At 35.4% G+C, this 19,260-nt stretch overlaps 1 protein-coding gene and 1 pseudogene across 2 annotated transcripts in view; both read left to right on the forward strand.

Moving 5' to 3' along the window:
- Positions 1–1,022: 1,022 nt before the first annotated feature.
- On the forward strand, positions 1,023–4,701 carry LOC100259431 (pentatricopeptide repeat-containing protein At4g33170-like; annotated as a pseudogene).
- An 11,469-nt stretch (positions 4,702–16,170) lies between these two features.
- The window catches only part of LOC100254311 (endoribonuclease Dicer homolog 3a), a 28,622-nt gene continuing 25,532 nt past the window's right edge, over positions 16,171–19,260 (forward strand). Inside the window, exons 1-3 of one of the 2 annotated variants that reach the window (XM_010650099.3) lie at positions 16,171–16,482; positions 16,588–16,768; positions 17,754–17,867. In XM_010650099.3, the coding sequence (XP_010648401.1) occupies positions 16,340–16,482; positions 16,588–16,768; positions 17,754–17,867 (438 nt within the window). In that variant the 5' untranslated portion in view covers positions 16,171–16,339. The remainder of the gene's footprint in view (positions 16,483–16,587; positions 16,769–17,753; positions 17,868–19,260) is intronic. The other variant, XM_010650098.3, reaches the window with a different exon arrangement.

A 19,260-nucleotide genomic window follows, 5' to 3' on the forward strand; every position in this document is an offset into this window, starting at 1 on the left:
TCCATCTCCCCATCTCCCCACCCCAACCAAGAAACAAAAAAGGGAAAAAAAATGAGGAAAAAAAAAGAAAAAAAAAATCAAAATAAGGAATATGGAGAAGTCAAAAAAGAAAAGAGAAAAGGAAAAAAAGGAAGCAGAAATGTATCAGTAAGGTTTAACTTGTTTGACAACGGCATCGCATTTTGGTAGTCGACAGGAACCCATCAACTTTTGCACCTTTTTTTTTTCAGTTGTTTTGTACCTTAATCTTTATTTCTTTGTTACATTCCTTCCCCTATTCCTTTCTCCTGTACCTTTTTTTTTCTATTGTTTTGTACCTTAGTCTTTATTTTCACCCCCCTCTCAGATGTAACTGATAGAATTGATTTACATGATAGTTCAATTTCACCAGCCATGGCTGTTTATTTGCTCATAGAATATTCACTCCCCCAGATTCTTACTTTGTGAAGAAAGAACCTCCAGGTTTCACATGGGGTATTCATTCATTCTTGGTTGTTGGTATAGACTATCAATCAACATAGGGAAGAGATGAAGATATCTTATTCAGGCAGCTGAATAATCTGCATCTAAATATGAGGAGTTGTTTGAAGATGGTTTTGGGCAAGCCCACAGAAAAGGGAAAGGGCGGTTTTGATGGTTTAGAACAAGGCACATTGGAAAAGAGATGATGACATTCATGAAAGGGAATATGCTGAATTATTGAAAAATGATGTCTTACCATCACATTCAAAAATGTGATTGATGGTGAATGATGATAAGATATCTGCAGCATGCCAGCATCATTGAAAATTTCCTCTATTTCTATGCGTATGAAAAGTGGCCCAAATGAGAATTTTTCTTCATTCAATCCGTCTACCTTCATCAAAGATTTGACCTTTTAAGAACTCACAAAAGGCTCAGGAAACAAAGAGATAACATGTACAGTCAGGATATTCAGCAACAAAATGGAAAAGGATTGAATAGAGAAACTCTTTTTGGCTATGCTGCAGATATGTTGGTAAGAATGATGACTTATTATCTTAATCAATAATTCTCTATTGAAGAATTTCAAAAATTGTAACAAATTTTTAAAATTTATTATTAAATAAGATAATTTTTAATAGCAAGTTTAAGGCGTTTTTAGATTGTTTTGAGAAGTTATTCATTTGACAACTATTTTTATGCTTATAAATCAATTTGATGTTCAAAAGCCAAGCGTTGGGATGATGATGAATGCATTCTAGCTGTTTGTAAAATTCTCAAGACACATGGAGTCTGTGGTTTGAAGGGAAATCAAAGCAATACAATGCGCAAGGTACAGAGGCACTTCCATAAAACCACAATCTCCCCATTCTCCAACACCCTCCCCACCTTCCTTTACCTCCATTTCACCTCTCTCTTCAGCTCCTTCTCGTCGTCTTCACACTCATCTTCCTCACAATGGTTCTCTCTCCTTCGAACCGCCATCTCAACCCACAACTTACTTCTCAGGAAATGCACCCACGCTCGCATTGTTGTTTCCGGCACCGCCGGCGACCATTTTCTGACCAACAACCTCCTGACTTTGTACTCCAAATGTGGGTCCCTCTCTTTCGCTCGCCAAGTGTTCGACACAACTCCCGAGCGAGACCTTGTCACTTGGAACGCGATTCTCGGTGCCTATGCTGCGTCTATTGACTCCAATGACGGTAATGCTCAAGAGGGGCTTCATCTTTTTTGGCTTTTACGGGCGTCGTTGGGTTCGACTACTAGGATGACCTTGGCTCCTGTGTTGAAGCTGTGTTTGAATTCTGGGTGTTTGTGGGCTGCCAAGGGGGTTCATGGGTATGCAATTAAGATTGGGTTGGTATGGGATGTTTTTGTTTTTGGGACACTTATGAATATTTATTCCAAGTGTAGGAGGATGAAGGATGCTAGGCTTTTGTTTGATTGGATGCGGGAAAGGGACGTGGTGTTGTGGAATATGATGCTTAAGGGATATGTGCAATTGGGTCTTGAGAAGGAGGCATTTCAACTCTTCTCAGAGTTCCATCGGAGTGGGTTATGGCCTAATGAGTTTAGTGTGCAATTAATTCTTAATGGGGTTTTTGAAGTGAATTGGGATGAAGGCAAGTGGCATGCGGACCAGGTTCAAGCTTATGCTGATGAATTATCTTTGTCTGATGATAATCTGGATGTGTTTTGTTGGAATAAGAAATTGTCCGAGTATCTCTGGGCGGGTGATAATTGGGGTGCAATTGAATGCTTTGTGAATAGGAATGGATTAAATGTAGATTACGATGTCGTGACATTACTTGAGGTTTTGGCTGCAGTTGCAGGTACAGATGATTTAGAACTGGGGAAACAAGTCCATGGCATTGCAGTGAAATCAGGTTTGGATTCAGACGTCTCTGTTGCAAATAGTCTTATCAACATGTATTCGAAGATGGGTTGTGTTTATTTTGCAAGAGAAGTGTTCAATGACATGAAACATTTGGATTTAATTTCATGGAACTCAATGATATCAAGTTGTGCTTAGAGTAGTTTAGAGGAGGAATTAGTGAACCTATTTATAGATCTATTACATGAGGGCCTAAAATCGGATCATTTTACACTGGCTAGCGTTTTGAGGGCTTGCTCCTCTCTTATAGATGGCTTGAATATTAGTAGACAAATTCATGTTCATGCTCTAAAAACTAGTAACATTGCTGACACTTTTGTAGCCACGACGCTTATTGATGTTTATTCCAAGAGTGGAAAAATGGAGGAAGTAGAGCTCATTTTTCAAAATAAAGATGATTTGGATCTGGCATGTTGGAATGCAATGATGTTTGGGTACATAATAAGCAATGACGGTAACAAAGCATTGGGGCTGTTTAGTCTAATCAACAGAAGTGGAGAGAAGTCAGATCAGATCACATTGGCAACTGCAGCTAAAGCCTGTGGTTGCTTAGTGTTGTTAGATGAAGGAAAGCAAATTCACGCTCACGTAATAAAAGCAGGGTTTGATTCAGATTTATATGTCAATAGTGGAATTCTAGATATGTATATCAAATGTGGAGACATGGTGAATGCAGGCATCGTATTCAATTATATATCTGCACCTGATGATGTTGCATGGACATCCATGATTTCAGGATGCGTGGATAATGGGAATGAGGACCAGGCTCTTAGGATATACCATCCGATGAGGCAATCCGGGGTCATGCCTGATGAATACACATTTGCTACCCTCATCAAAGCTAGCTCTTATGTAACAGCATTGGAACAAGGAAGACAGCTGCATGCAAATGTGATCAAGTTGGATTGTGTTTCAGACCCTTTTGTCGGGACTTCACTTGTTGACATGTATGCGAAGTGTGGCAACATAGAAGATTCTTATCGGTTATTTAAGAAAATGAATGTGAGGAACATCGTGCTATGGAATGCCATGTTAGTGGGTATAGCTCAACATGGGAATGCTGAAGAAGCCGTTAACCTTTTCAAGAGTATGAAATCTCATGGAATTGAACCTGATAGAGTCTCCTTTATTGGAATCCTTTCAGCCTGTAGCCTTGCTGGCTTAACTTCTGAGGCCTATGAGTATTTTCATTCAATGCCCAATGATTGCGGTATTGAGCCTGAGATTGAGCATTATTCTTGTCTAGTTGATGCCCTAGGGCGTGCAGGGCTCGTCCAAGAGGTAGATAAAGTGATTGAAACGATGCCCTTCAAAGCTTCTGCTTCAATGAATAGAGCCCTTCTTGGTGCTTGTAGGATCCAAGGGGATGTAGAAATTGGAAAGCGTGTGGCTGCACGACTCTTTGCTTTGGAACCATTCGACTCTGCAGCTTATGTTCTTTTGTCTAATATCTATGCTGCTGCCAATCGATGGGATGATGCAACTTATGCTAGAAAAATGATGAAGAGGAAGAATGTAAAGAAAGATCCTGGGTTTAGTTGGATTGATGTGAAGAACAAGCTGCATTTGTTTTTGGTGGATGATAGATCACACCCCTCAAGCTGATATAATCTATGATAAAATAGAGGAAATTATGAAAACAGAATATGGATATGTTCCTGATACAGAATTCGTGCTACTTGATGTAGAAGATGAGTAGAAAGAGCGGTCTCTCTATTACCATAGTGAAAAGCTTGCGATAGCTTATGGACTTATAAGCACTCTGTAGACCCCTCTTGGACCAAGGGATTTTTCTCACACCCGGAGGAGCTGGCAGCATGTTGTTGGAGTGGGGAACGGCTTCTTCAGAGGTGAGCAAGCTACTGAGATATGTGGCAAGGATGTGACCACCTTGCCATGGTGGTGGTTGAAACAGTGGGAGCTGGTGGAAGCTTAAAGAAGAAGAAACAGAGCAAGTGGGGGAATGTGTGTTAGCTGCAGGAAAGGGTGAAGGAGGAGTTATGGTGAGATTGGAAAGAGGGGGAGTTTTTCGGAGAGGGGAGCATAGAGGAAGAGAGTAGAACAAAGGAAGAGAGCTAGAAGCTCGAATGATCAGGTTGGAAATGAGCTTTTCCAAGTATGAATGTTATGGATTTCTGACTCATTCGGATTCATATTGTTCTTCTATATTTCATCTTGATTTCTGAATGTCATTGACCTACTTGGGTGTGGGTGACTAAGGCCACATGCATGTTTTGATGATTCTAGACTATTTTGTGGTTTTGATATTTTTTATTCTTTTTTCATATCCTTTGATTTCATGTGAAGATTATCCTGTATATTGCTATGTTCTAGATTTTATTGAGATTCTTCTTTTAGCATTTACTCAAAGTTTCTTAGTTCATGCCACTAATCTTTAAACCCACAGACAAATAGTGAAGTGGGTTTCTTCATACTTGCTAAACATTGAGTTCATTGTTTATTTCCCTTTCTATTAAGCTTCATTCCACAATGTGTCTTTGTTTCTTTTCCACTCTCTACACATGGAGTCCCAATCCATGACCTTGTTCTTAACTCCCACCCATGAAGTTCCTTCTATGAGCAAACACCTTAGAACCAGAGGTATTTATGAATCTAGGTCAATCAATGAGATATGTGAATGTTGTGCTTAGTGTGGTTAATCAGTGGATAGATGGAACTCAAATTGAGGTTAGTAAAAACATATGGTATGAGTGATCGCTCGGTTTTTGTCGTTTATTGGATCAAAACAAAATTTATAACCTAATTCACTCTTCTATAGCAATTTGTACCCGATCAAAAAATGGTTTTAGTACAAACTACTGTAGTATAGTGGTTTTTAGGTATCGTCCATAAGGATGGATTATTCTTGGTAATTAAGGCTTGAATGAGATGATAAGAAATGATTGTGATCAAGTGAAATTGATTTGAAATTGCATGACAAAATTCCAAAATAACAATGTATTCAAATTGAGAGGGAAATGAAGTGTAAAAGAGAAGAAAATTAATAAGAGGTGAGATTCTCGGAGTTAGGATTTTCTAGAAAGAAATTTCCATGGTGAATAGTGTTGAGATCTAATTTTCATCAAGTTAGATTGAAAACCTAAATTTTCATCTAAACCGATTTTTTATTTAGCTTTAGGTCTAGATCTAATTTCCCTTCAAATTAGGTAATCTAATCTAAGAGATCAATTTGAATCATATATTCAATTCATCTTAAATTATCTTCCGATGATTCACACAATGCAACTATTCAATCTCATCAAATCTAACATTAAGAATTTGATGAATCTACCTAGCTTGCATTGTAGTAATCATCCAAGACAATTTGAAGAGAAAAATCCCCAAATTTCAATTAATCAATCAATTGGATCAAATTACCTTTACAATTCAAGCTCAATTCTCTAATTCATCATAGATCTTGCCTCTAGATCCTCCCTCTTCTGAGAAAAACGAGATTTAACTACTCATGCTTGGAGATTTGATCTCACAAGACATGTTTGACTATCGAGAAAATGAGAGAAAATGAAGGAAAGTAGAGAATTATATAAAGAGAAGAAGTATGAAAAGTTCTACAATTAGAAAATGTATCAAAAGTCAGGTTCTTAAATGAGTCCATCTCGTTACTATTTATAAGCCAAGGTAAAAAGGACACTTGGCAACATTTTAGAGGTCTTCCGGATGCTTCTTCATCAAGGAATCTGGAGAAAATGCATTTTCGCACGAGCCCTTAGCAATCTCGCATGATGATGCAAAGTGGAAAATCCATCAGCTTCATTTTCGTTCTTCTGGAGCGTTTCGCATGACTGTGCGAAAATTTCGCATGGTCATGCGAAATCACTTTTTCACAATTTCCTTATGTGCTGCAGCCAACATCCTTCCTATTTCATTTCGCATGGTCATGCGAAATCGAAAATCATGCTATTCCGACTCCTCTTTGCAATTTCTCTCATTTCTTCATTTTTAATCCATCTCCACCACCTTCAATTAAGCTCCAAAGCTTGGTCCAAGTGCATTTCCTCTTCCTCTTCATCCACATTATGCACCCTCCTCCATTCCATTTTCCATTTGTCACTCCATGCTTCAAAAATCACCTTAAAATATCTCCAAAACTCAACAAAGAACCATTAGTATCTCTTGTAAGGGTAGCAATGTATTACTTGGGCATATTAGGCATAATTACTACTCAAAAGGTGTGAAACTCATGAAAGTTAGTATCTAAAATGTGTGGTTTTTTAGTAGTAATCAATGAGTTTGGTGGATCATTCAGAATTGAGAAGTAATCTTCAAAGATCATCTAAGTTTGGATTGGAAATTATAAAATTTTTTAGCACTGTGTTAGTGAACATGAGGGCCATGGAGCTTGGGTGTGCATTTGTAGTTTTATTTGGCCTTTTTTATCACTGAAAATGCAAAGAGTATCACCATGTCAACCATCCTTTTCATGGCCTATGAAGGTGTTCCTTCTTGGTCATTTGCAGTCTTTGGGCCCTCAAATGATGGATATCTTCCTACAAAAATTGATGAGCTCTCTCTCTTAATGGGATATCCAAGTTTCCTAGCATTAATGATGTTTTCTTGGAATAATTCTTACAAAAAGCCTACTCATTGGTGACAGAGATGATATTCATTCGATCATGGAAGCAAAAATGCTACTTGAGGATCTATATGGATGAAGACGACCCCTAAGCTTCAGGTTATACCTGTTATGTAGCTCTTGTCACGCCCCATGACCCATCCCAAGGGCGTGATGATCATTTTACACCTCAAACCCAAAGGCTTAAAGTATAACCTAACCCAAACAATTATCTTATAATTGAAAGTTACCAATTACCAAATACCTATTCAGAGTAGTGAAACAAAATTCTAAAATCTTCAAAACTTAACTTTAAAACTAAGCATCCATCAACCAAAATCCATTATCCAAATAGATTGCAAACTCAAACAATTCAAGTGTTAACAAAAATTTTCGTAATCTCCAAATCTCAACTTCAAACTATCATAAAAAAAAAAATTAAAAGTTCAATATCTAAATAGCTTCCAAAAACCAAATAATCCAAATGAACATAAACTTATAAGCTAACAATGTCCAAAAATAACATCCTAAGCAAAATCCTAATGATGACCATTCCCCGACCTAGTCATCACTCATTGCCCGAACTAAGGGTATTTGAAAAAAATTATCAACAAATAGGAATGAGCTCAAAGCCCAATAAGGAACATTAATGCAATCTATTGATTAAATATTTCAAGTTCACTTGCAAAATAAAAGATATTATAACTAATTATTTTCATAAACCTTTGGGTCAATTTTGACAATACATTCAAAACTTTTAACTGTATACTTTCATTTCTAATTCAAACATTTTCATATCAAATTCAGTCAAAACATTCAAATCATTTATTTATTATGGTCATCAAACATCAAATGGTATCCAATTAGGTAAGACTTTTCAAATAGGTGGCTAGCCTCAAATTGTTCCTTTAAGGTGGACGAAACCAAACACTACTAGTACTAGTAACCTCTAACCAAACCCATAGAGGTTGGGGTCCAAATCAATTACATTCCCCACCAAGAAATGTAAATGTCAACTATTATATCCCGTTAACAAGGGCTAAACAAACAAGAGTCAAACACTTATTTCAATTATTCAAATTTGCAAAACATAATATCTCCACGTTTCTCTGTTGTAAACAAAATATAAGGTTCTAACATACTTTTTATGCAAAACGTATTTGATCCATGCATAAAACGAAAAATAACTCAAAACGTTTCCAAATGATGTATATAAAAATTTGTTTCTAAAAAAAATAACTGCATTAATTTCTCTTACCTCAAAAGAAATCCTGGAAAACTTAGGAGAAAAATAATTCTGGAAAATCTACTCTTCACCTAATATAACATAAGAGAAATAACTGTTACTATTTATATATAATTTAACTAATTTATTCCTTATTTAAATAAAATTAATAAATTCCCAATTTGTTTCTAATAACATATTACTAATTTAATTAAATTACAAATTTATTTCATTATAAAATTCGATATAATTTTTTTTTTACTAAATCTCATATTCTATTTATTACAATAAACCATTATTACTATTATCTTATTTATTAATCTAAAACTAAATATTATTATTATATTAATTATCAAATTCAATAGCCACCCAAACCATTACCCACTTGTCTCGGTACACACAAAACCAATAAAGCAAAGCAAGTACTTCCCATTGTTATCATCATTATTATGATTATTCATTATTTATATATATATATATATTGTTTTTTTAGTTTTCCAAGGCTTTCCTTCCATCCAATGCACACACCTTTTTTTTAATTCTTTTTTAACCTTGACAAGTTTTTTTTTTCTTCTTCCAGCACATGCACACAGCTACAATGCCTCAATACAATAAATACAAGTATCTATATCATCCCTCCAAAATCCAGAAATCATGCAATTCTTCCTATTATTTATTTATTTTCCTTTCAATATAAAGCCTCCACAAACGACTTATTTATTTATTATCTAAAATCTAAAATTTCTTTTTTTCCTTTGATTTTTTTTTTCATTTTAAATTTATTTATTTATTTTTCTATTCCATTTAAATTTTTGAAATTTTCCTATCTTCATCAATAAATCAACCTATACTTGCAAATTTTCAAACATTTTGATCTAAAAGTTAAATAAACAAACCCTAACCTAGATTTGGATTTTCCAAAAAATATCTAATGTGCTTGAAATTAACTAATGAATCTAAAATATTAATTTAGGGGTTAGAATCTTACCTGTAGAGATCTGTTCTTCAAACCCTAAATTATGACTCCAACCTTACGTTCTCTGGAATTATATGAACATGAACGCTATTAAGAAAATAACAGGAAGAACAGAAATTTCTAATTTATACCTAGGCTATTTATTCGAAAAATTACATTTTTACCCTCTTTCATTTTATTAAATTAATTAATTAATTAATTATATTTTTTATTTTCCTAACTTATCCAAATAAAAAATATAAAAAATTGGGCATTACAACTCTTCTATGGATTATCATCTGCTGTAGATGGAGCATTTATAGACAACTCAAGACCTGAAAACATAAATCCAGAGAAATTAATCAAATGGTTTTGGATGAGATTAACCTCAACAAACCTTTCATATCTAAAACTCGTTCTTCTTCAAAGGAGTTACAATCTTTGTTTTCATGTTGATGCTTCGAAATTTGTACCAACTAGTGAGTTAACCTCCAACGATTTTCCATCCTTGTTCCGAACATATTCTGGTTCGTGAAAGATTTCAATCCAATATGGGCTAGAAGTTATTGAGATAAGCCATTTTAGAAAGGGCAATAGGCTAGATAATGGTGATCTTAGTCAAAGCTTTGATTCATTTGAGGAGGTTTGTTCAGTCCGAGAATTTAAATATTTCAGGTTGTATAAGATGGAAAATTCTTATAGAATCCTCTAAGCCTCCAAAGTCATTGTTAGAATATGGAAAAAAGGGTCATATAAACATTATTTGTTCCTCTAGTTGATCATATTTCCGGTTGATCTGTGAAGAGAAGAATTTGAAATTTCCCAATTCCAATTACCTCTCTTACTAACATCTCTATCATTGTAATTGTTGACACCAACACTGCAGTCCTAGATGTGCTCCCAAGCTTTACCTTTGGGTGGCCATGCATGGTCACCTTCCAGTACAACCTTCATGCCACGTGTCATCCTCTTGATTCATCTTTTGATGTTAAAAATTTTATCTTTTAAAAATTCCATTCTCAAATAATTTTCCATAATTCTAATTTTAAAATTTTCATTCTCAAATAATTCTTCAAAATTTCAATTTTCAAAACTTCAATTCTTGAATAATTTTCCAAAATTCCAATTTTCAAAGTTAATTTTCAAAACTTCCATTTTCAAATAATTTCCCAAAATTCTAATTTTAAAATTTTCATTCTCAAATAATTCTTCAAAATTTCAAGTTTCAAAACTTCAATTCACGAATAATTTTCCAAAATTCCAATTTTCAAAACTTCCATTTTCAAATAATTTCCCAAGATTCTAATTTTAAAATTTTCATTCTCAAATAATTCTTCAAAATTCCAATTTTCAAAACTTTCATTCTCGAATAATTTTTCAAAATTTCAATTTTCAAAGTTAATTTTCAAAATTTTCATTATCAAATAATTCTTCAAAGTTCCAATTTTGAAAACTCTAATTTTCTTTCAAATAATTTTAATTCCACTCCAGTTTTCAAATATTTTTTAATTCTACCAGTTTTCATCTTTCATTAGGGTTTTAAGTCACTACAAATCCTATTTTTAAATAAACTTGCTATATTTCCTTTCAGGTAAGCACTTTCACAATTTTTCTTTGATTTTAAAATAGTTTTCCGCTTTCCTTGATTTTTAATAAGCATGAAGACAATTTTCATAATTCCAAAATAATGGAATTTGTGGAATTAACTCATGCAAAATAAATTGAGTTTTGGTGGAGGCCCAACATCATAACATTTCTTTCGAAAATAACTCAAGTGAATTACATGATTGATATTGTTTGATTTTGATTGGTTTTGTGTGAAATATTTTACACTTATCATTGTACACTAACTCTATTTCATGATAGCGTTTTATTACCTATTGTCAAGGTACGCTCTCACTCTCACTTTGTTTATTCATTCGTTATCATAACTTGCTTTTAATTTATGATCTTTTCGGTATCCATTGATTTCCTAATTAATTGTCATGTTTGTTTCACCTTATTTAGTAGAGACCTATTTTTTAGGGGTTTAGAGGGGTGTTATGGTCTTTACTGTACCTTTCCAATAAGCAACCTGACTTCCAAACCTAGGCTTGGTTTTTCATAGACCGTTTTTTCCGAATAAAGAGTCACACTTGGGGTTTTCTTTTTTGTTTTGTTTTTCCTTAAAAAATAAAACAAAAATTAGTGGCAACTCCAAGTCTTTTTCAAAAAATCATATTTTCACCAAATAAATTAAAAGCGAGTTACGCCATCGAGTGAGAACTCTTGAGCAAAATATGGGGTCCACACACTCTTGCATCAACCACAATCCGAGTGATTAAAAACCTTAGAGTTTGTAGGGATTGCCATAATGCAATCAAGTACATATCAAAAGTTTTTGAAAAAGAAATTGTGTTGAGAGATGAAAATTGCTTCCACCATTTTAGAGATGGAGTCTCCTCTTATGGGGATTATTGGTAATGTATACAAGCTTGTTTGGTTTGATTTTTAAGAAGTTAAAAGCTCTTTTATAAGCTCAATAAAAGCTTTTATACCTATCTGACTAAATTTTGTTTAAAGAGCTTATGACTTTAAAAAAAACTTAATAAGTCAAGCGAATGAGATTTTTATAAAACCTCTATTTTGACTTATGCAAGAGGTTTTTTCATGTTTAATAAATTTTTTATAATGTCAATATTGTCCTTTTAAAATTGTAACTTTGACTTTAGCTTTAGCTTTTAGCTAAAGTCAAGAATAGGGATAACAAATGGGGTTGTAAGAGCTCATCACTTTTTGGTTTTTTTTTTCCTTCAATCTTTTTGTAAAATCCTATAATTTAACTAATGACAATTTCTTATGGAAATGTACATTGTTAGAGTCCTATAATTCGGATTATTTCTACTTTATGATATATTAAATTCATAAAATGATCAAGCTCTTTATATTATTGATGTGGTATCATCTGAGTTGATTTTGCTTGAGACTTTATATCACAACATTATGAACTTTTTTGTGTCATATCAAAAGCCTTAGTTGAATCTGAATACATGTGAGATCTCATGGCTAGAGGGAGGGTGAACTCCTTTTAATTTTTTAGATGCATTTAAAATCCATGAGAACCTTGGTGCATTCTAGACAATATCTATGAAAGAAAGAGTTTCATTCTTATAAATGATATTATAGTTGGTTATTGAAAATGTGTCAATTTGACTCCACAAATGCAGCCACCAATTTACTTAATAGAGAATAGTTTAAGCCCAATCTAAAAACTATTCTTGAAAACAATTTTTGGCTCTTTAAGATTGAAAACATTCATTTGACAAGCTTAAGACGAATTTTTTATAAAAAATTAATTTTTTTTTGAGAATTTGTATTGAAATGTATTGTCTTTAATAAAAATGTTTAACATTTTCAATTATTTTTTATATAATACTTTGAATAATAATTAAAAATACAAGGAACACTTTGATAATTTTTGTATTACACGGTAGTAATTTTATGGAGAGCCAACAGATTTTCTTTATTTATTTATTGTTTGGTCATATTAGAGTTTTCAAATAAATATTTGTTCTTAAAAATTGTTTTTAACACCAATTATTATTATTATTATTTTAAAATGTGATCAAATAAACCATTAGGTAGTGTTTGTTTTTAAATTTTTTTCTATTAATTTACAAATAATGTATGGATATCAACCAATATAATTAAAGTGAACTTGTTGTCAACATATTTAGTTTAGTTATTGTTAGAAAAATTAGGCTAATCCAACCTATGGTAATTACCCTAGAGGAGGGGGGGGGGTGAATAGGGTGATGGTCTTTTTTTGCAAATTTAAACTATGTGAATGTAAGAGACAATGATATGCAAATATATAATAAACAATATAAAGACAATTGCATATAAATTAAAAGAGTAGGGAAAAGAGAATGAAAACACAAGATTTTATAGTGGTTCGGCGCAATCCGACTTATATTCACTATCCTCTAGCTTCAATCCCAAACTTGAGGTTCCACTAATTCAAGGCTTCCAAACCAAGCCTTCAAGTAATACAATTGGATTATGGTTCTAATCCACCTTCTTGGACTTTTGGTTCCAAGCACCTTTTACACTTCTCAAGAGGTACCCTACTCTTGAACAACCACTCAAGTGATACCCCCCACTTGAGAATCTTCATCTCAAAGATATACAAATAATTGATCTCAAAAAATCATAGTACAAAAACTTTAAGCTCAAATGATACAAGAAAACTAGGATTGAAAGGTGCACTAAAGATATGCAAGTTTTAGAACAATGGTGCATTAAAAAACACTACTCCAAGGCTCAAATATATTCAAGAAAGGTTTGAGAATGTTAAACTTATAAAACAATGAAGATTTTAGCATTTCTATAGAAGAAAAAAACCAAACTAGTCGTTGGGGGTTCGACCGGTTGACTAATCGTTAGCATTTAATACCTGGTATGTAACCGTTAGACCTCGACCGAGCCTCAACCGGTTGAGGTTCAACCTTGACTAGTTGAACAATCGTTCTGGAAGAAAGAAAAAGTTTTTTGCACCCTCGACTGGTTAAGCTGGGGGTCGACCCGAACCTCGACCGGTTGATCTGGGGGTCGACCGAGACCTAGACCGGTTGAGCTATAAGTCGACCGGTTCCTCATCCAATTCAATCAGTTGAGCCGTTTTTGGGTCAACAACCAACCTTTTCAACTTAAAACCTTTTAAACAAGTTTGAAGACCATTGGACACAAAGTTTTAGTTGAAAAAAACAAAATAACTCTTGAATGATTTCGGTGCATAAGTAAATAATGTAATGCATGAAAATCCTAGTGTACCAACAACATTACAAAGAGATCTTATGAAGCTTGGGTCTTGAAAAACACTTCTCTTTGAGGTGGTCTTCTTCTTCATGATTTCTCTTTGGCTTAATTTGTCTTTATGATTGCCACTTTGAAAATCGTCTTACCTAAACACACTTGAAATATAATCATTAGTTCTAAACCTTATTTTGCTATCATCAAAACTGAAATTAATCAAACCTTGGTTTCACAATTATATTGGTTGATATCAACAAATTATTTTAGCTTCTTTTATTGGGCTAAAAAACAAAATACCACCTTAGTGTTTCAACATCTTCCAAACTTTCTTTTTCACCGTACTACTCAGCCACTCTCAAAGACCAACCTTTCAAAGACCATACTACTTGGTTCCATATCAACAAAAGGTAACTGCATATTACAACAGGAAGGTACGACCTCGAATTTTCAAGGAAGGGTCATTGGTGATTAGAAAAATCTTTGAAGACACGACAGAGAAAGGAGTTGGAAAATTTCAAGCCAATTGGGAAGGTCCTTATATGGTATCAAAAGCCAACGAAAATGGGTCGTACCATTTGCAAACCTTAAATGGAACCCCTCTACTCTGCCCTTGGAACGTAGCCAATCTAAAGCAATACTACCAATGAAAGAGAAATTTTGTAAAGGTAGCATTTTTATCTCACCTTTTCTGACCGGGCCAGACATGCGATATAAAAGGGGGCATTGTGGGATCCTCCCTAAAAAATGTCACGTGGCTCTCTCCCCCTTAAGACGTGCGGCATAGCTCATTCCACCCGGATAAGAATTCTATCCGGTCGACGTTCCACCTCATCCAGATATCTCACATCCGGATCCAGCTGACGTTCCACCTTCTCCGGATACTTCACATCCGACGCCTGCCGTCGGATGAGAGAGAAGGGCGATTCAACTTCCTCGGTCAGGCATGTCCGGATACTCTGATAGCTCGTACCCGGAGAACATCCGCAGCCGTCATTTCAGATTCCCCGGACAACTTAGCTCGTCAGACACTAGCGATTCGCCGGATCCATTTCCGCCCACAATCAAAAAGCAAACTCAGATAATATTGACGACCAAGTCTCCTGAATTGTCACTCATCTTCAATGCAAGATAAGCTCGACAGGATATTCCCAAATCTTATCAGAGTGCCTGACACATTCCTGATATTTAAAGAGGTAAGATATTCCTAAATTTTATCAAAGTGCCTGACACATCCCCGATATTTAATGTCATAATTGAAGTGGCAGCCGCCACCTGGCACCCGCCACCTGGCACCAGAAATGTCATGATTGCTTTGCCACCTTATGAGCCGCAATCATGACGATGGGACCCGCTAGCACAGCGGCGCCATACTTTCTGACACTATGTAAAAGAGTCTTCACACAAGGAGGAAGGTAGGTTAACTATCCCTGAAAAAGCCTGATAGCTTGATTTCTTGAGCCATGGCTAACAAAACCATTGGAGGGTGTGTCCGGACATCTTTTTGCAGGAGGAAAGAGGAATTACTACTATGCGTTGATCGAGATTCCGTTGTTGGTGACGACTACTGTAGCAGGGGAATTTTGCCATCAATAGTGGGGGCATTTCAGTGGCAGCTCTGTGCCGATGGGGGAACTCCATGCTGACGATAATGGCAGCTCCCAAAGAGGTTGCTGGAGGGGGAAAGGGGGGAATTGAACCGCCCGATTCACCGGCCGAACCGTTGGTTCAACCGGTCTGATTCCGATTTAACCACTTTCCAGGCTAATTAACCGGACCAGACCGGAACCGTGATCGGCCAGCAGTCCGATCGGTCCAGTTTGGTTTTTAACACCATGCTTTTACTCCTTATTTTCATTTCAATAAAATAAATAATAAAAAAGTTTAGATAAACAAATGGCAGAAAATAGATGTACAGAATCCAAATCCGGGAACTCCAGGGCCATTTTGATAGTTTCCGTCCTGACTCCTATTGTCAGAACCCAAATCTCTGATTGATTGGAACTTCCGCACGGAGTCGAAAACCTCTCTTCCAGTTTCCCAAACAGCCCCTTCCGTTATCATCCATACTAAAAAGAAAAAAAAAAGAAAAAGAAAAAAAAAAGGCTACCTAGCTCCACATGTACAAGGTTTCTAATCTCACTCCAGTTCGCATTTGCCTGCACCTCGCTACACGATTGGACTGTTAGACACACGCGCCTTTTTGTGCGTGGGGATTTGAACAGTTCCCTAATCTGACTCTATTTAAACTTCTAAATCCGAGTCATGAGTTGTGGACTCTTGAGTCAAAACGCAGCGTGTCATGCGTTTGGCGCCTATTCTCTCACTCTCTCCCCAGCAGAAAAAACACGGAGAGTTCCGATCGGCGTTTCCAGATCTTTTCTAGGGTTTTCGCACTTCTTGTGCTTGTAATCGTGCCGATTATTATTCTCCACAATGCATTCTCCGGAATTGGCCAATCCTCTGAAGCGAAGTTTCGACGAGATGAACTTGAAACGCGACGCAGACGATGATTCGAATCCACCGCCATCGCCATTGCCATCTTCATCGTCTTCTTCCAAGGAGCTCAGTCCAAGAAGGTTTTTGTTTTTTTTTTTTTTTTCGTTTGTTTTTTTATTATTTATTTTCTTTTTTATTTGGAACTGTGATTTTGATGATTGTGTTTGTGGTTCTTGGTTTTGTAGCTATCAGTGGAAGGTGTTCGAAGTCGCGAAGCGGCGGAACACGATTGCGGTGTTGGACACTGGGACTGGGAAGACAATGATCGCTTTGATGTTGATTAGGGAGATAGGTCAAGCTGTGAAGGCTGATGGCCGTAAATTATTCATTATTTTCTTGGCTCCTACTGTTCATCTGGTTAATCAGGCATGCTTCTTTTTCATTTTTTCTGTTTGTTTCCGGGATTATTTATTTATTCAATTGAGCTTGAATTTCAACACGAATTTGATTTTTGGCCGCATTTATTCTTGCGGGTTAATTTGTCCATTATTGGTCTTTATTGAGAATGTATGACTAAATTTATGTATGAAAGTTTGAATCTTGCGTTTGTTTTCGCTTCCGAAAACTTGGAAATCAGTTAATTTAAGCTATATGCTGGCTCTAAATAATTTACTTCCTTTTTAGGTATCTTTATTGAGCTTCAATTTCTGTAATTTTGGTTTTCGGTTATTAGCACTTTTATATTACCGTCGTTGCGGGTTTGAAGTTTCGCTTCCGCATTTTTGTTCTTTTTGGTTGTACTTTATGGCAGTTTCCTTTTACCTTCTGTTTGGTGGCTGATGAAACGAGGAAAAAGAAAAGGAAAGAAAATAAATTCTGAAGTTCTTGTTCTGTTTTGTTTTTATTTTCATTTCTGAAAAATTTAAAAAATCTCTTATAATACGTTAAATTTTGTTTTGGGCAAGTGAAGTCGGGTTTTTCTCATCATTCATCTCATTTTACAGCAATTAGCCTTTATAGGCCTTTAGAAAACCTTAAAAACTGAATAAAATCTTGAAAAAAGGAAGCTAACCTCTATACCTTCTTATTTCTATCCTTAAACTCTTAAATCTTCCAAATAATGGAATTAAAAAGAAAATAGAAACTTTCACTTTAGAATGAAGAACTTAAAACTTTATAAACACTTCTTATAATAAAATGTTTCTAATAAAAAAGACTTTTTAGATTCTAAAAAGGACTCAACAAATTTTAGAACAAGAAACCTTTTTTTTTTTTTTTAGAAATTAGAAGTTTAGAAATATTGAAACTTCTTTAAATTCTGAATAAATAAAGTCTTCCTTTTCTCGAATGCATTTTGAAGATTCATTTCCCATTGATCACCTATTAAGACTAAGATGGTTTTTAAATGCAGCAATTTAAAGTTATAAAGGACAGTACAGGTTTTGAAGTTGAAGAATACTATGGAGCCAAGGGGGTTGATGAATGGAGTGCAAAGTCCTGGGAGAAGGAAATTAGTGAGCACGATGTAAGTTTGTCTGTGGAGTGATCCAAATTATCTACTCTGATTTACTGGCTTATGCATCTATTTTGGATTTTTGTACTTTTGATAATATAATCATGAGCATCCTGTGTATTAATGGTTTTTTTTTTATTTCTTTTTGTTGCTACTTACTGTTACTGTTAGTATAGGAACCTGGTATTTAGGGAAGGGAGTTTCCTAATTTTTTGTTTGGTTTGTGTAAGTGTGAAAAGTGCAGGAATCATTTAATGGAAATTATGTTTTTTGAGAATTATATATGTGCATAGACAAATAGATAGATAGATAACACGGAATATCTGGACAGCAAGACATTTATGCAGACGGTTAGGCCTTGTTTTTTGAGAATTATATTTGTGCATAGATAGATGGAATAGGTAAATAGATAACAAGACATTCATTCAGACTGCTACAGCGATGAACCTTGGGTGATGGCCTACCCTTTTATCCTACACCACTTAAAATAAGGGAGAAGGAAGACGCATGGAAGCAGCAAATGGTTCCGTCTCACTCAGTGACCGATCGGGCGTTAATTGCAGAGGAATCGAGGTATGGGTCTGTTCTCATTCAAAGGGGGGGTAGGGACTCGGGGTACATGTCTTCTTCTTCTCTCTCTTTTGATCGGACTCCGGAGGGGGAGTATTACGATCATTCTGGGGTGGCATGTGAGGTGATTCAAAATGAAATCCCGCTGAATACGATCAAACCTGTCGTGAATGGTGGTGGGAGATGGGAATTGGCCGAAGACATCACTGTGAATGATAATGACAAGGAGTGGGAGAAAGGGTCAATGCTGACAGTGTCTCAAGAAGCTAGAGAGGAAAGGGAGAATGGATGGGAGGAGTGCAATCTGGCCAAATTTAGCCAGTTTTTAGGCTTCCCGATAGAAGGATTGGAGAAGGAAATCGTGAATTTCCTGGCAAAAATCAGAAAGAGAAGAGAAAAGATATACAGTAGAGATGTTTTAGAGAAGACAAAGTTTGAAAGGGAACTGAAAAGGCTTGAATGCTCAATAAACTACGAGGGAGGGAGCAAGCAGAGAATTTCTTCTCAGATTAGAGGGTGCCAGCTTATAGAAGTTAATGAAGATTAAGATCTTATGTTGGAATGTGAGGGGAGCAAATGATTGCTCTAGGAGGAAAATAATTAAAGCTGTTGTGAGAAGTCAGAAAGTAGACTTACTTTGCATCCAAGAAACGAAAATTAATCTGATGTCCGAGTGGGTGGTTAGAAGCATAGGAGTGGGAAGATTCTTAGACTGGAGGGCTGTGGATGCTTCGGGTACGGCAGGAGGTATTCTGGTCTGCTGGGATAAAAGGTTGCTGGAGCTGTTGGATTGGGAGGAGGGGCAATTCACTATTTCTTGCCGGTTTAGGAAGGT

The sequence above is a fragment of the Vitis vinifera genome, chromosome 4, assembly GCF_030704535.1.
Source record: "Vitis vinifera cultivar Pinot Noir 40024 chromosome 4, ASM3070453v1".
NCBI lineage: Eukaryota > Viridiplantae > Streptophyta > Magnoliopsida > Vitales > Vitaceae > Vitis > Vitis vinifera.